This window comes from Halictus rubicundus, chromosome 3, assembly GCF_050948215.1.
Source record: "Halictus rubicundus isolate RS-2024b chromosome 3, iyHalRubi1_principal, whole genome shotgun sequence".
In the NCBI taxonomy this organism is placed as follows: Eukaryota; Metazoa; Arthropoda; class Insecta; order Hymenoptera; family Halictidae; genus Halictus; species Halictus rubicundus.
Window position 1 is genome coordinate 22303219 of NC_135151.1, and position 17277 is coordinate 22320495.

General features: G+C 40.8%; 3 protein-coding genes across 3 annotated transcripts; all 3 read right to left on the reverse strand.

Annotated features, from left to right (window-relative positions):
• Positions 1 to 290: 290 nt before the first annotated feature.
• LOC143352965 (uncharacterized) lies at positions 291 to 4102 on the reverse strand. Its single transcript, XM_076786029.1, has 5 exons — positions 3067 to 4102; positions 1989 to 2088; positions 1018 to 1128; positions 800 to 955; positions 291 to 730 (listed from the first exon to the last, which is right to left on the reverse strand). The coding sequence occupies exons 1-5, from the start codon at positions 3861 to 3863 to the stop codon at positions 680 to 682; spliced, it is 1215 nt and encodes a 404-aa protein (XP_076642144.1). The 5' UTR covers positions 3864 to 4102; the 3' UTR covers positions 291 to 679.
• Positions 4103 to 4207: 105 nt separating this feature from the next.
• Positions 4208 to 8328, reverse strand: Or26 (odorant receptor 26). The gene is made up of 5 exons (XM_076786057.1): positions 7278 to 8328; positions 5394 to 5493; positions 4896 to 4997; positions 4666 to 4821; positions 4208 to 4576 (listed from the first exon to the last, which is right to left on the reverse strand). Exons 1-5 carry the CDS (start codon positions 8081 to 8083, stop codon positions 4523 to 4525), a joined length of 1218 nt encoding a protein of 405 aa, XP_076642172.1. The 5' UTR covers positions 8084 to 8328; the 3' UTR covers positions 4208 to 4522.
• Positions 5462 to 16956, reverse strand: LOC143352229 (uncharacterized). The gene is made up of 15 exons (XM_076784557.1): positions 15770 to 16956; positions 15056 to 15155; positions 14219 to 14329; positions 13953 to 14108; positions 13832 to 13884; positions 13200 to 13224; positions 13088 to 13154; positions 12520 to 12569; positions 12257 to 12371; positions 11356 to 12190; positions 10463 to 10562; positions 9774 to 9884; positions 9466 to 9621; positions 9274 to 9397; positions 5462 to 5476 (listed from the first exon to the last, which is right to left on the reverse strand). Exons 1-14 carry the CDS (start codon positions 16585 to 16587, stop codon positions 9335 to 9337), a joined length of 2760 nt encoding a protein of 919 aa, XP_076640672.1. The 5' UTR covers positions 16588 to 16956; the 3' UTR covers positions 5462 to 5476; positions 9274 to 9334.
• Positions 16957 to 17277: the final 321 nt, after the last annotated feature.

Below are 17277 nucleotides of genomic sequence, written 5' to 3' on the forward strand. Positions count from 1 at the left end.
TTTTGAGATTTGTTTAATTGATAGAGGTCTTGAGGTTTTAGTCCTTGGTGTTCAAGGCGTCGGGTCATAGTTCTGTGGAAAAGCTAGTATTTAACTTGGGTGCAATGTGCACTGTATAATTGGGGATTATTGTACCATCGAGGTGGTAAGCGTTTAAAATGTCTTTGACCACTAATTTTGTAAAATGTGCCGCTAATTTTTCAAAAAATGTGTGTCTCGTGTTAATACAACGAAGATCTGAAAATTATTGAAGTTAATCGAGTGAAGGGGTTGTTTGTGCCCCTTTTTTCTTTTCCAAAATAGTGAACAGTTAATAATGACAGTTCCTTTGTAGGAACATAAGTTTGTGTGTACATATATAAATAATTGTTGGACGTTTGGATACATGTAACGACAGACCGTTTGGTACAATTGCCTACGCTTTATTGCAAACGTATAATATTTATAGAAACCGCAAAGATGTGAAAAAGTAAGTGTTCCTGCCTTGAGATCACGCTTCGATGATTCCTAGATAATGTCACCAATCGCGCTGTAATACGATTTATTCGAAAAGCGTGATCACGTGGTAGGAGTACTGTCGGACAATGTGTTTCAAAGACAACGCAGAGCAACGTATAAATCTTGACGACACTTCTACGAATTCACGGTTGCTATGATTATCGTTGGATTGGGGTTCACATCACGTTGTTTGCCGGAGAAAGTTCAAGTAAGCGAAACTAGTTTTTATCACCTGAAAAGACACGTGTTCTTGTGGACTGTGTGAGGCATTTTCGTGCTCGTTGACTAGAAGCATACTTACGTCCGCGAACGTGTAAATAGACATGCGAATCAGCTTGCCGGCAGTCATCTTGATTAGCATGCTCGATCTCCTGATAATTAATATCAGATCGAGGACCGTTTTACTAGGCAAACAGTACCAATTCGTCATGTAAACCACGTCGCCGATTTTTATGCTCTGTTAAGGATTCGTTCTGTCAGATTCGATGCTAGACGTGAAGACAATGAAGGCGCTCTTACCTGTTCCGACATCATTTCGCCGATATAACACACTACAAACACATCGAATATAATAGCAACGAGAATACCGAAATATCCGGATAAGTTTGGAATATTATGGTCGGCCCACTCCTAGGAAAACACAGAATAATTTAGATACATCACGGCGATTCGAAGGTTAAACTTTATCTCAGGAAACCAGAAATTTGTCACTTTCTTTAGGTAGACCTGTAGATTTTGACGAGAAGATATAAAAAATCCAAGTCTTAATGTCAGGAATTCACTGGTTCAAAAGTTATGCGTGTTTAAAGTTGAGTTATTCTAAGCATTTCTGATAGGTAAGGGCGCCGCCATCTTGGTATGTACTCAGCGTCGCGCGTCATCTAACGGAGCCGCTAGGTGCGAAGCGCAGCCGCTAGGTGACAGCACAAGCACGCGGTAATGTCAACGTCGATTTGCAAGCGTAGTCGCTCCCGCCACACGAACCTAACCTCGACTAATCATTCAGCGGCTCCGCTCATTGGACGATATCTGACTACGTACCAATATGGCGGCGCCCTTACCTGTCGAAAACGCTGAAAATCGCATAACTTTTGAACTACCGATCTCCTAGAATTAAAACTTGGATTTTCGGCATTTTATCGGCAAAATCTACTACGTTACATAAGAAAAAGTTAAAAATTTCTGGTTTCCCGAAGTAAAGTTTAGCCGATTCGAAAAATATTAAAAGACTGATAATCATTTCTTCTCGGCATAGCGGTACCTTTTTTTACTAAATAAACAATACAAGGCCTTAATCTGTACGAGAATAGAAAATGAATGTACACTTTGCAGACTATAACTACGTAAATTTGAATTTTATTAAAAAATTGTAGTGTTGTAATAACTGCAAAATTTTACCGCCACACACGAAGGAAAAATGAAATTCTGATTATCTCTTAGATGTAGGTACACCGTGTGTGAAAAATGTAATCCTAGCATCATTAGCATACCGTAAGAATGTAATAGCCGAGCAAGCATACGTCCAACGTACACTCAAACAGTCCCATGAAACATATCCGATTCATCACGTCTTCAATACTCGACATTAAACTGCAATTAACACGCATAGGAGTCGGAAATTCTGATGATTACATGTGCAGAAGGACTATTCTATAATACACACGAACTTCAAACATCGCGTTGAATAAAATTGTATCAATAATTAGACGTTCAATGACTCTATCCATAAAGTTAACAACAGTTCCTTGTTTCTATCTCTCGTGACCAGGAAGATGTCTGATCGTTTATAACACGAAACCGAATCTGAGATCGCATTTTTGTATTTTCTTCCGATTCGCGATAAGGTAGAGCGACCACGTTACCGACAGAAATCGGCGAAAAATGGTTTAACGCGCCTCAACTTTTCGTTCTTATATGACAATATTTTTCGCTGGGAAAGGGCTCATTCGAAAGAGGAAGCTTCAATCTAGCGCGCGCTGGTCATTGGCTGACGAGATTATGCGGATATTTGGTAATATAAGCGTTAGAAGTAGGCCAAAAATTTAGCCAGGACTCCGTAGATTCGCGATAAGGTAGAGCGACCACGTTACCGACAAAAATAGGCGAAAAATGGTTTCACGTGCCACAACTTTTCGTTCTTATTTGAGAATATTTTTCGCTGGGAAAGGGCTCATTCGAAAGAGGAAGGTTCAATCTAGCGCGCGCTGGTCACGAGCTGACGAGATTATGCAAATATTTGGTAATATAAGCGTTAGAAGTAGGCCAAAAATTGACGCTGTGCGTGCTGTGGAATCCAAGCAGTTTTATGACATTGGATGAGTTTTCTGGATGGAATCGAGAGCAGCGCGCGCTGTAAAATATCTCCAGCTACAAATTGAGCTATATTTTAAGTTTAGACACAGACTAGAGACCCGTCGGATCAAGACCAAGACGGATCTTGAGTCATTGGCTGAAGGAAATTATGCAGCAGTTACCGACCTGCTGACCCTGCAGAAGTCACGTGGCTACCCTTGGCTGAACAAATAGCTCCCCTACTGCATCCTTTATCTGAAACGTGGAAAAGTGTACCTTAAGGCCCGCAGATGGTGTTCCACGATTATCCCAATCTCCACAAAGAACTCGTCCTTTCGGTCCCGTCCGAAATCGTTCACGAATTCCGTGATCCAGTCCGTTAGGACTTGCAGCTGGCCGCACGCATGAGCGACGAGCACGGCAGCGAGGCTGTGCGATCCTAATATGGCGGCGTTAACGATGACAGCCGAGGAAAACTGTACGGCGAGGACAATTTCGTTGGTGGGACTGGTGTAGAGGTCGAACAGCTCCGCGTAAATCGGACAGGGCAACGGGTGCACGAGTCTCGTTTCGTTTCCAATCTGTATGGCCTGTATAGTCATCGCGGTAGCCGCGCAAGAGATGAGCACGCTGCTGTGCCACCAGACCGTCAGGACCATAGATATGAAGCGGCTGACCTTGGTGTACTTCTGCATCACCCGATGGTCTTGCAGCCGCCTGATCATCTGCCAGTCCGTTTCCACATGATCGATGCAGAGTCGTATTTGTTTGCTTTTCATCAACAGCACGGTCAGGTCGCAACCACCGACAAACCAATGGGCCAACGGCCCGAGCACCCTCAGCTTCTGGCGAACGTTGTCGTCCGACAGCATGATGTGCAACAAACTGGGGACCACCGTCAACGAAATCAAACTGTAAGAGACGACGATCATAGCGATCGAGGCTAATCTTTTCAGCCGTGACGAGGAGGACGACGCAGGCCAGACGCCGATCGGCGTCAGGTTCCATCGGGACAGCTGCAGACTATAGTCGCTCCAACTGTTGTCAATCGTCTCGACCACCGCGCTGACCATCGTTCTCACTCATCGATGTCGAAGATGCAACTACGGTGCCACTGTTTGCGCGCGACGACGACGCGACGCGACGGGATAGAAAGTTGAAAACGCTTGCGCAAATTCGACGAACCGGCCCCCCGGCTCCTCGCTGATCGATCCCCACGTATAGTGCAACTTGTTGCGACAGTGAACGCGCATTTGTCTCTTTGATCGACGCGCCTCAGGAGACTGTGCCCCGTGAAAAATTTACTTGGGAATCGCTTCTTTGTTCGTTCTCAGAGCGCAACAGTTTCGAACTTCCGCGTGCAATTACTGTTCCGAATTGGGTTTCTTTGTGTTCTAACTGCCTACTTCCGCAAACGATACAAGTTGCGCTCGGGTCGTGAACTTTGGTGCGCGTTGACGCAGTGTGAGCGGTCGTTTTCATACACGCGGATTGGAATGAAGAACAGGAGCAATTTTAAATAATAAGCCTACGTTTCTGAGCAGTGTCCCTGCGCCTTGATCTTGTTGTATACATTTTGGTTAATTCATTTATTCAAGTACATGTCCGTTGAGACTGTCAGAAATGAAATTTCACGGAAAAACACGCGACGTTCTTTTGCGAGTTTCTCTACTTCAGAATTTTGCGTTCCTACGTGTAACGTGCTGGTGTGATTTTTAAGCAATGTAACGTTTTACATCGTAAGTCTGCGGAGCATGTCGAAGTACAGGAAGGACGTTTTGAATACCTGAAAAGAAAGCACGGGAATGGCACATGTGGGGATAATTGTGTTTCAGAAAGACGAAAATGGAGTTTCCTTCGATCCGCCATACTCACGTCGCCGAACGTCGAGATGGATATCGGTAACAGCTTGCCAGCAGTGATCCTGGTTACCATTCGAGATCTCGAGATCATTAACGTCAGTCCAGCTGCAGTTTTATGAGGTAAACGATACCACTGTGTCATGTACGCTTTTTCCCCCACCTGTAGACACTGTTGCGAAAAAAGTGAAATGATATTTTCAGATATTTCAAGTTTTTTCATTTGCCTCCGGTCGCTGGATTTACCTGCACCGTCAGCTTCTCGCCGATGTAACAGAATATAAAGGTGTTAAAGATCATGGACACGTAAACGATGGCGTACGTGGCCATTCTTTCCGTGGTGTCTTCCTGGGCAATTAAAAAATATTTCAGTCGTAAAGGTAAATTCAAATTATACGACACACTGTATCTTTTAATCGCTATTCGTGATTACTAGACTGCGGATCTTTATGCAAAATAAAATTTTTGTACATCTACTGCAATCTATAGGAACTAAGTACAAATTTATTTTACTCGTTAATAATTTTTATGAAAATAGTATATCGACATTGTTAAACTCTTTTAATCTTTTCACCGTTTTGAATTACACCCACTCATTTTTGTCACAAATGCATAAAGTCCGCAGTCTAGTGATTACATATTTTTAGCTATGTAAAAATAAAAGAGGTTTGGGCAGGAGGTGTGGGAAAATGTTTACCAACGAACGGTTTCATTGTTATTAATGTTCTCAAGGGTTGAACGTACCGTTAGCATGTAGTATTCAAGCATACATATGTTCAACGTGCATCCCATTAACTCGACGAGACATATTAGATGCATAATTTTCTCTATATACCATACAAAACTGAAATTAATATTTTCATCAATGAATGCGATGCTATTGCTTAGGTGTGAATAGTGCACAATAGTTGAGCGTATTTAACTAAGAGAGTAATTGACAACGTGCACACACAAAGATAGGAGACTTTGGAAATAGCAACGTTTAAATAGCTAAGCAAAAAAGACTGTCTTCTTCGGTGATAAGTAGACCGCGGATTTTTATGCAAAATAGAAATTCTTTTCATTAATTGCAGACACAGGAACCAAACAGGAAATTATTTTCCTCTCGAGTGATTTTATGATGTCGTAAGCGATGTATTGGTACGGTGTATGGTTTATCGGTGCGGTGTATTGGTTCGTTGTAGGAAATTTATTTTTGCCATAAATGCATAAAATCCGCAGTCCAGTGATAAGATATCAACAATCTCAAAAAATAAAATGAAGGATATAGCCGGATGAGGCGGTCAAAAGTGTACTTAAACTAATTGGAACCCTGGATGATCCGCTCGATAGAACATCAAGCAGAAAAATTAAATATAAAATTTATAATATCTTGACCGGAACGGTAGTTATGGCGTGCAATCAAAAAATCAATTTTAATTTTATATGACATATTTTTCTTGTATTTTTTTTTGTAAAAGAGAATTTTACGGAACATTAATTATAAAACTATAAATATAATCCTGCATATCACAGACATCAGTATTGTTGGGGCCTGGAGAGAAAACACTCGGAATGGTTCAAGGACAAAAGGGGCAAGCTTCTAATCCCCACCTTGGACCCTCGCGTGACCTTCAAAATATATTATAAGATTTTTGATTACCTTATCTTACAATAATACTGCTGATAACCTTCTCATAAAATTTCCAAAAAAGCATGGAATGAGTTAAATAGCTAACTGAGGGGATGCGAATACTTTCCACCTCACTGCACCATAAATCGAGCATATCGATGTCTGATCTAATATCTAATTATAATAATCTAGTATGTACTAATCTTCTAGTACTAATAATCTAGATGAATATCTAATCGCTGTTATTAGATGACTGCAAAAGCTCGATTCGAAAATAAAACTCATTAAACTAACTCTTTAAAATAACAGTCTTGTTAATCAACTTTATAATCACCGCCGTTTCAGTAATTACCTCCCCACGTTTTCACAATCAAGTGAATTCATTTTTTCTAAAACCTGCACAGTTTTACTTCAAAAATCGAGCAGAAACTTTTGCAATAATCCAACGCATATACAGGGCGTGACCGATCTGGCGGCACAAGCCGTAAGGAGGTGAACCTAGGTAAACAATTAAGTCGAAAAAGTTATGTTTTCTCGTTCAACGTTTCGTTTTCGAGAAAAATGAGTTTGCAGGTTCGTTAGGTTCGGGTGCTCCAGTATTTGCAGGAAGTATTATAACTGGTCGGTCAAGAACAGGTGCGCCAGCTTATTCCTACCTAACAGCAGGCGCATCAAAATTTTTGGAACTCATTTTTCTCTAAAACGAAACACTCTTTTTCGACTTAACACTAGAACTACCGAACCAGTCAAAATGACTGGTGGATGATTTTTTCTTCCACGATTAGTGAAACCATGAAAACGTTTTCACTAGAAATTTTTTACTATATCTCTAGTTTGGAGTACATGTTACCACAAAAATCGTACGAAACCTGTTCAAATTCAATCTTGCTGTTATTATAAATGGATAAGTCTAAGTCACGTTCAGGGCTCGGTAGTTCTAGTGTCAATCTTTCACATAGATTCACCTGCCTGTACCACCAGATCGCTCGCACCCCGTAGATACCATAACACAATACTTCAACGTCCGCGAATGTCGTTCCACAACGGAGGTCAACTTCTTCTTGGCGAAGGTCTGCTCCTCGTTCGGCTCGACCAAATGCTTCAGCTGCGACGTGACAACGTTCAATTGTCCGCAAGCGTGCATCGCGAACACGCCCGCCATACCGCAAGCGCCCACGGTGACCGAGTTGACGATGAGCCCGGACACGAGTTGCAGGAAGTAAACGATTTCATTGGCCGGGCTGTGCCGGACGTCCATCAGGTTCGAGTAGAACGGACATGGCAGCCGGAGCATCGAATAACTGTCGTTCCCGACACGAAACTCCAGCTTCTGGAATCCGGTGACGAGGTTGTAGGAGATGACGCCGAGGTTCATGCAGATCGCGGCTACGGTCGCGATCGATCGGCCAACTTTCGCGTTCTTCAGCATCAGTTGCCGATCGGAGGGCCGCTCGATCGTCTTCCAGTCGGTCTTCATGTGCTCTATGCACCGGAAAATGTCGTTCGTCCTGAAGGACAGGCAGCAGTAGTTCAGCTCGCCCATCAGCCAGTGGCTCATGGGACCGATCGCCTGAATTCGAGCGTCCAGGCTGGTCTCTTCGAACAGTATGAACATGACGCACGGCGCGAACGTGAACACCACCAACGAGTGGCACGCGACGTTCAACAGCCTCGAGAAGATCCTGTTGGACCTGCTAGCATCCGGTCCGCTCGGCCAGATGCCGATCGGCTTCAGGAACCAACGGTTCACTTGCACGCTATAGTCGTAGTCCTTGATATACTGGGCGTTGCTCGGAGTCGCCTCGCGATAGTCTTTCGCCATGGTCGCTTCGCGAAGGTCGGGTTTTGAATGAGCAAGTGCACATTGTGGAGAGACGACGGACCAGGCGCCTGCGCGACGTTCTTTTGTTTTTGCAATTATTGCGAACTGATCGATCAACGTTTGCGAGGGAACGCTCGCTTCGTGACAGGTGCGTCGAAGGGGAAGGTACAATTTATGGCTGTAAAGTTGAACCTTTCAGGCAGACACGCATTGCAAGCCCTTCGCTCGAAGTGATCGCAATGGTCACAATAGTGGTGTTTCTTTTTACGTTTAGTATTGCTGTTGTGTACTGGCAGGAAATAATACTATGGAAACAATACTATAATAATATGGTACTTTTTGGAACGTATCGGAGCTGATTTTTGGTAGATAACTAAGTGGGATTTTGCAGTTGTTGACTTAATGTTTGTGACAAGTTTAACACTTTCTATAATCCCGTTCTATAGAGTTATCACTGTTTGAATTTATGTGAAGCTCTGTTCTCGTTTTGCTTAGAAGTGGTACTACTTTAGAGCGGTCGCAATACTTAAATTCTTTAGTAAATACTTAAATACTTAAATTCTTTGGTAAAGTATTTACGCAATACTTAAATTCTTAGTTTATTAAAAAATAGTTAACGATACGCTTCTCGCCCTCGCATTCAACGTATTAGAGGTCCTTTAAGTTTTAACATTGGAATCATTGGAGTATGAAGCATCATCTTTTCAGGTTAACAAATACATTAAATAGGATAAAATGTTTTCCTCTCGAGTGATTTTATGATGTAAGAGATAAGAGTTATCACTGTTTGAATATATGTGTTCTCGTTTTGCTTCGAATTAGTACTACTTTAGAGTACAATACTTAAATTATTAGTGTATTAAAGAATAGTTAACGACACGCCCTAAAATAGTTGTCGCCCACGCATTCAACAAAAGTCCTGTAAGTTTTAGATTTAAATCATTCGAGTATGGAAGCATCATCTTTCCAGGTCAACAAGTAGATTAAATAGGATAAAATGTTGCACCGAAATTTCCCTCAAATTGTTTCGAAAAATACACGTATTTATTTACAGCCACATTACTTGTAAAAGTATCATTACCATGTCATCAGCAAATGATTTTTTTAAGTTTGGAAATATTAAAGAGTAAAGAATAAACTGTACAAGTATTCAAAATATACTTCTCGTAGAATTGTCAGCATAATAGTACCGATGTATAGTGGCACGAATGGTTTCTTAGATCACTGTGGCGCAACAGGTGCCCCACTGAATTATTCACTCGCGTCAGTCAGTGTGCGCAACATATTCAAGAAAGCTACAGACGTTTTCATAACCTGTTGATCCAACGAGTTCACGTTAATTTCTGTTGTAGATTCACGTAGAGGAGAGTCACTATACTCACGTCGCTGAAGCTGGCCAACGATAATTTAACGAGACTTCCGGCAGTAAGTTTCGTGGGCGAGCTGGACATCGCCATTATCAGGACCAAACTGAGTTTCGTGTTCTCCGGCAATCGATACCAGTCGATCATGTAAGACATCTGGCCAACTTTTCTGCACTGACGTAACGAGTTTGTTAAACATAATTGTATATGTTTTGTATCATATTATTCTACATAATGTTACATCGAGGAACGTGTGGATGACTATTTTTTCGGTTGATCAGTGGCAAGCATATCGTTTCAATGGAGAAAGGTTAGTGAAATCTTACTTGTTCAGCGACCAGCTCGCCTAGATAACAAAATATGAAGATGTTGAAGACGAGAGACGAAAGTATTATTGCGTACGTCACGACTGCAGTCATATCCTTCGCTCTGCTTTCCTGTAACATCAAAAGATTAAATACATACTTTACAATAAAATCATCAATTACATTTAGATTTCTCGTGTTTTCCAAAAAAAATCAGGTCCAAAGATTTTATGCGCAGATCTATACAGAGTATTTATTCCATGCTCAATAAAAGGGCAACGGAATAATCACTGTTTATCTTTCAGGAATTGTAAGCACTTAAAGAGATACTCAAGACAGAATTACACGTGTACAAAATCTTTATACATATCATTGAATAATTATAATGATTTGATTGATTATAATGGACTTTGAGAAACGCGAGAAAATGAGAGGTGACGTATAATTTTGTTTCATCCGAAAGTAAGTCAATAATCAACCGTAAAGCTGTCATTTCTTGATCATGATTACAATCAGTAAGGGGAGTGGGTAATATACAGTCTTGCATGATGAATTCTACTCAATGAAAGGATCAAATTGCAGATTGAATCGGTTTGATTTTTTATTTGTAGATTGAATCTTATCAAACAAGTTTTGTTCTACACTTTGGGAAGAATTATTATCTTATACACCTTAATTATTTTCGTTATGTTTCATTATCATATCCATACCACAATGATGTAATACCCCAGGAGACATATGTCCACCGTACAACCGAAAAATTCTGCAAGAGATACCTGCGTCAGTGCTTTTTCCATCACAGTCAAGAATCTGTAATGGCGAACAAGCAAAGTAAAATAAAGTAGAATTATGTAATAAATTTTTTAATGACGAGTATTGTTTCGCTAATATATATATAAAACTTTCATACACTGCTCAGCAATGAGTTTCAGAGTGACTGAAGACTGTCAGAGTGACAGCCATCGATAATGGGGATAAATTTTTCACAGATGTCGTGTCCATCACTTTCAGTTAGGGTGACTGTACCAGTAAGTCACTGAGTACCAGTGAGTGACTGTTTAAAAATAAGTTGTAACAGAAGGAGGCTGTGATTAATAATTTTTAACAACTCTCGGTATATAAATGTAGCCATATGATTCTTTCTATATATAAGTAATTGTCCCCGGTTAAGAATGATGAGATTGTAATTCATACAAAGAATAGGGCTATTTCTAGTGAAATGGGTTTTGAGGTCTGAGAGATTTCTCACTTTTGTAGTAAGGTTTTGTGTGTGTATTGTATATTGTTATTCCCAGTAAAATTGATGTTGTACATTAGCTTAATATTTTATTCACTTACTAACTACCCCATGGTCACATAATGGTGAACCTGCTTTGTTTAAAATTTCAGCATTTTATTAACTTCTAATCGACAGTAAAAGTGACATTATAATTGTATAAGAGCAGAGATTAACTCTTCACATACTACTTCGAAACAGTAGTCATCTATGGCTAAAATTCTGAGATATATTACTCATTTTCTACAACCACAGTACCACACTCTATTCCCCCACACTCGGACAAAATTGATCACTATAGCAACCTCACGAAATCCATTTACATACTTCTGTATCCTCACATGTTGCCTCACGATCATGGCGATCCGCCCATTGGTAGTATTGCTCATGTCGACGCGGCCGTCTACCAAATGTGTCATCCAGCACATGAGGACCTGCATTTGTCCGCAAGCATGCACCGCGAAAGAAGCTGCCAGACAGCACGCCCCTGCCGCAATTGCATGGATTAGCATGCCTCCGAAGAATTGGATCGAGAAGAAGATCTGATTGGTAGGATTATGCTGAGTATCGACGATCAGCTTGGAAACGGGGAACACAAGAGGAATGAAGGTTCGGTTACCCCCCTCGACCATGATTTTCCCGACGTTCATGGGTACCGCGATATAATAGAACACGAATCCGCTGAACATGAAGAACGAGCAGATTTTCACTAAACGTCTGCCAAAATTCGCATTCGCTACCATGATCTCCCTGTCCTCCGCGTGGCTGACGTTCCTCCAGTCCCGTTCGATGCATTTGATGCACTCGCGGATGTCATTCGCGTGGACCATCAGCGAGTAGTACTTGACGTAGGCCATCACGCAGAAGACCAAAGGGCCATAGAGCACCAACTTGTCGTAGAACTCTTCTACCTCGAGCGTCAGGTACAGGTAGCAGGGTGCAAACAGGAAGCTTATTAGGGAGTAGCAAACGGCGTTAATCAACCGGTTAAAAAACACTTCTAGCTTCGAAACATGGCGCGAACAAGGCCAGACACCCATCGGCTTCAGGATCCAACGGTTCCACTCGATGCTCAGGTCCACGTCCTTCTTGTAGTCGCTATCTCTAGTCAAAGAATTCGAGGAGATAATCTCCCGCTTCGCCATTGTCTTTGCTCGCAAGCCTGCTTCATACTAAAAGCTTGCGGTCCTTACTGTTCTCTCGAACACAATGTTGCGCATGCGCTTACAATACCTGCTGGAAGGGATCACGCAATCTCGTGACGATAGAATTGTAGTTCCCTTCAGGAACGGTCGATCCTCTTTTTGCGTTTCCCCATTTCCAGCGAAGACAAGAGCACGCTCCTTTATGAATTATGCGTGCGGGTAAGCGGATGGTGCGTATCGATAAATTGATTACCAATACCTAACACTCAAGGTAGAGGGAATTGGCACGCGATGCACGCTCGTATTCTTTTTCGACTCACATCCCTAGACTCTAGCTACCCCTAACCTTGACAATAACCAATGCTAGCAAAGGATCACGCATTATCTCCTTCACCACTGCGCGGTCAATGTGTCTCAGAGATAGTTATTCGAAATTTTGTAGATTCGTTAAGTACCATTAACACGTGTCACTGCAACTAATTTTTTCGTTTGTTTTCGTTGAAAATCTGATTTGATTCACTTGTCTGGACACTATTTCAAAACTGGCGAAACGAGTTGCTGTAGTCTTTCAAGGGTAACTGTCATTTGTTGCATGTGAGAAATTTATTGTATATTCAATGAAAAACTTTCGCTGAAAACTTTCGCGAATCGAATTGAATTAATGTGTATTCGCTGGAGCACCTAATCAAAATTATTACAAGCCTGCGAATATTATGCATGTATGTTATATTATTTTGTTATATTATTTTCGATTTATTCGAATTCTTAAAAGAAGAAGTACATTGTTGTTTAGATTGTGTCCCTTACAATCGGTTGAGAAAATTATCATTTTGCAAAATGTTCCGCAATATAATTGTTACAAGTTATCATTGAGGATAGTTTGCAATAGTTCGTGCAATATTATGGCAAAATACTTTCACTTTCGTTGGACTCTCTGTAATAGTATAACTGTCTAAGGCAATATAAATGTATTTCAGAATTCTTGCAACAAGAAATACGGCAATCATTTATAATTCTTTAGTGTACGAGCCGCTCAACTATGTTGTGGGTACTGTAGGGTCAATCGAAGAAATTGGTGTATATTTGTTAATGAGTTGAGAAGGTTAAAATGGTAGTAACATTACTAAGTAGACGATAAGGTGTAATGAAGATGTTAGTTATTCTCTATCACTTTAATAAGATGTAATTGAATACTTATGCATTACATAAATTATTCTTCTATTAAAAAATAGTGAAAGCCTCCATTTGCGTATCGTCCTCGCCATTATCGTATTCAAGATCCTTTATGTTTTTGTATCTAATTATTGGAGTATTGAACACAAAATTAAAAGACATTCTTTTCAGGATAACAAGCAAATTTCTTCCAGATGGTTTAGAAAAATATACATACAGATATAAAATTAATTTACATGGGAAAGTATTGTTACCATTAATGTTACCGGCAATTAATTTTTCTCAGTTTGATGCCTAATACTAAAAAATATTTAATTTTCTACTCACTGAAACGCTTACACAATACTATGTTATAGAATGATCTATATTAGTATTCAAAATATTGTTCCCGTAGAATTGTTAGCAGAATAGTACCGGCATACACTAGCACAAATGATTTCGCAGACCAATATGGCGCAGGTGGCGCTCCACTGAATCATTCGCGCGTGTCAGTCAATGTCCGCAACATATTCAAGAAGGCTACAGATGTTTTCATAACCTATTGACCCAACGAATTTATGTTAATTACTGTTATAGATTCTCGAAGAGGGGAATCACTATACTCACGTCGCTGAAGCTGACCAACGATAACTTAACGAGACTTCCGGCAGTAAGTTTCGTGGGCGAGTTGGACATCGCCATGATCAGGACCACACTGAGTTTCGTGTTCTCCGGCAATCGATACCAATCAATCATGTAAGTCATCTGGCCAACATTTTTACACTGGTGGAACGTGATTATTAATTATAATTCTTTCTCTTATGTACCTATAACATTACTTTACACAACGTTACTTCGAAGAAGGTGTGTGGATTACTTTTTTCAAATCTTACTTGTTCTGCGACCAGCTCGCCTATGTAACAAAATATGAAAATATTGAAGATAAGAGATGCAAGTATTAATACGTATGTTGCGACTGCGGTCATATCCCTCGCCCTTGTCTCCTATAACATTTACAAATATATATATAAGTACTTCACGACAAAATGATAAGATGCATTTAGATGGTTCGAATTTCCCAAAACCAATTATTTAATAATTTTTTTTGTGTATAGATATGTTGGAGCATGCATTGTATACTTAATAATATGCTAAGGTATAATCACTGTTTATCTTTCATGAACTATAAGCATTTAAAGAGATACTGAAGATAGAATTATATATAGAGTGATTTTTCGATATATGTCTCCAAGGTCTGGATGATAAACGTCGCGGAACTATCCCCACTACCACGGGGTATAGAGGCCTCGGACGCCGAGGAGTGTAAACATAACGTGGCTCGGGTATGTCCCCTGCACGATACACGACGCTGGCAAGTCCCATGTTGTTGACATATATCGAGAATTCACTGTATACAAAATTTGTATGCATATCGTTGATTTTGAGAAACACGGAAAAATCAGAGGTGTCCCAGAATTCTTTTCGTCCGAAAGTAAATAAAAAATATATTACTATTAGGAGTTTTCGTATATTATATTTTTTGGTAGCTACGGTTATTATGAAATACTAACATTTTTTAATAGATCAAAATTGAAAATAATACTCCTTTTTCACGTCTACAATCAGTGAGAGGAGTGAGTTCTACAGAATCAAATAAACAAATTGTTTCTAATCAATTGTTTTATGCACCCCTAATTTATGCCCATTATGCTTGACTTTCATATCCATACCACAATAATGTAGTATCCCAGGAGACATATATCCACCGTACATCCGAAGAATTCCACAAGAGATATCTGAGTTAGTGCTTTCTCCACCACAGTCAAGAATCTGTAATGGTGAACATGGAACGTAAAATTCATTTTTTCAATAGTTAATTTATTTTCAGTTTATCAATAGTTAATTTACTTCCTTTAACATCCATTGTAGTTCGGCCTATTGTTTCGTCTTGAATTTTAAGTTTAAATAAGAAAATTCTAAAACGAAAGCATTCTCGAGGCATTCATAACTTTTCGTGAAAAAATTTCGACGAAATTTCGAAAAACACTCAATTCCATTAATACAAAAATCCTGAAGGTATACAGTGAATTCTCGTTACGAGTCAGTGCCAACCTTACGATTTGGAGATTTTCTCAGTCTTCTTGTCACTATCGGTTAGTAGTCATAGGCTTATGACTTATAAACGGATGTGACACTTAGGTTTCCAGCGTGCCCTGTGTATTTCACATGCGACGCTCGGCGAGTACCTCTTTCGTCTAAGAGTCACTCGCCAGAACCGCGCAACTGACTCGTAACGAGAACTCACTGTACAGCCTTCTATAATGGGGATAACTATTTCACAGATGTCATGCATTTTCTACAACAACAGCACCATACGCTATTCCTCTACACTCGAACAAAATTGATTACTATACAGAGCAGCGGCGCGAAATCCATTTACATACTTCTGTATCCTCACATGTTGCCTCACGATCTTCGCGATCCGTCGGTTCGTACTATTGCTCATGTCACCTCGGCCGTCCACCAAATGTTTCAGCCAGCATATGAGGACCTGCATTTGTCCGCAAGCATGCACAGCGAAAGCAGCTATCAGGCAGCACGCCCCAGCCGCAATTGCATGGATTAGGAACGCTCCAAAGAATTGGATCGAGAAGAAGATCGGATTCGTAGGATTATGCTGAGTATCAACAATCAGCTTTGAAACAGGAAACCTAAGAGGAATGAAGGTACGGTTTCCCCCGTCGATCGTCATTTTACCGACGTTTATGGGTACCATGATGTTATAAAACACGAATCCGCTGAACATGAAGAACGAGCAGATTTTCATTAATCGTCTGCCGAAATTCGCGTTCGCCACCATGATCCCCCTGTCCTCCGAGTGTCTCACGTTCCTCCAGTCCCATTCGATGCATTTGATGCACTCGCGGATATCATTCGCGTGCACTATCAGCGAATAGTACTTGACGTAGGCCATCACGCAGAAAATCAACGGTCCGTAGAGCACCAACTTCTCGTAGAATTCTTCTACTTCGAGCAACATATACAAGTAAGTGGGTGCGAACAGGAAGCTTATTAGAGAGTAGCAAACGACGTTCATCAGCCGTTTAAAACACACTTCGAGCGGCGAAACATGGCGCAAACCAGGCCAGACACCCATCGGCTTCAGGATCCAACGGTTCCACTCGATGCTGAGGTCCACGTCCTTCTTGTAGTCGCTATCTCTAGTCAAAGAATTCGAGGAGATGATCTCCCGCTTCGCCATTGTCTTAGCTCGCAAGCCTGTTTCATACTAAAAGCTTGCGGTCCTTCCTGTTCTTTCAAACACAATGTTGCGCCTGCGCTTACCATACCTGCTGGAAGGGATCACGCAATCTCCTGACGATAGAATTGTAGTTCCCTTCAGAAACGGTCGATCCTCTTTTTGCGTTCCCCCATTTCCAGTAAAGACAAGAGCACGTTCCTTTATTAATTATGCGTGGGGGCAAGCGGATGGTGCGTATCGATAAATTGATTACCAATACCAAACACACAAGGTAGTGGGAATTGGCACGTGATGCACGCACAGATTTTTTTCCGACTCACCTCCCCAGACTCTAGCTACCCCTAACCTTGACAATAACCCATACTAGCAAAGGATCTCGCATTATCTCGTTCACCGCAGCGTGGTCAATGTGTCTCGGAGATAGTAATTCGAAATTTTGTAAGTTCGTCAAGTATCATTAACACGTGTCACTGCAACTAATTTTTTCGTTTGCTTTCCTGGAAAATCTAATTTGATCAATTTGTCTGGACACTAGTTCGAAATCTGGTGAAACGAGTTGCCATAGTCTTTCAAGGGCAACTTTCAGAAATTTATTGTATATGCAATGAAAAGCTTTCGCTGAAAACTTTCGTGAATCAAACTGATTTAATGTATATTCGCTGGACCTAATCAAAACCTAATCAAAACCTA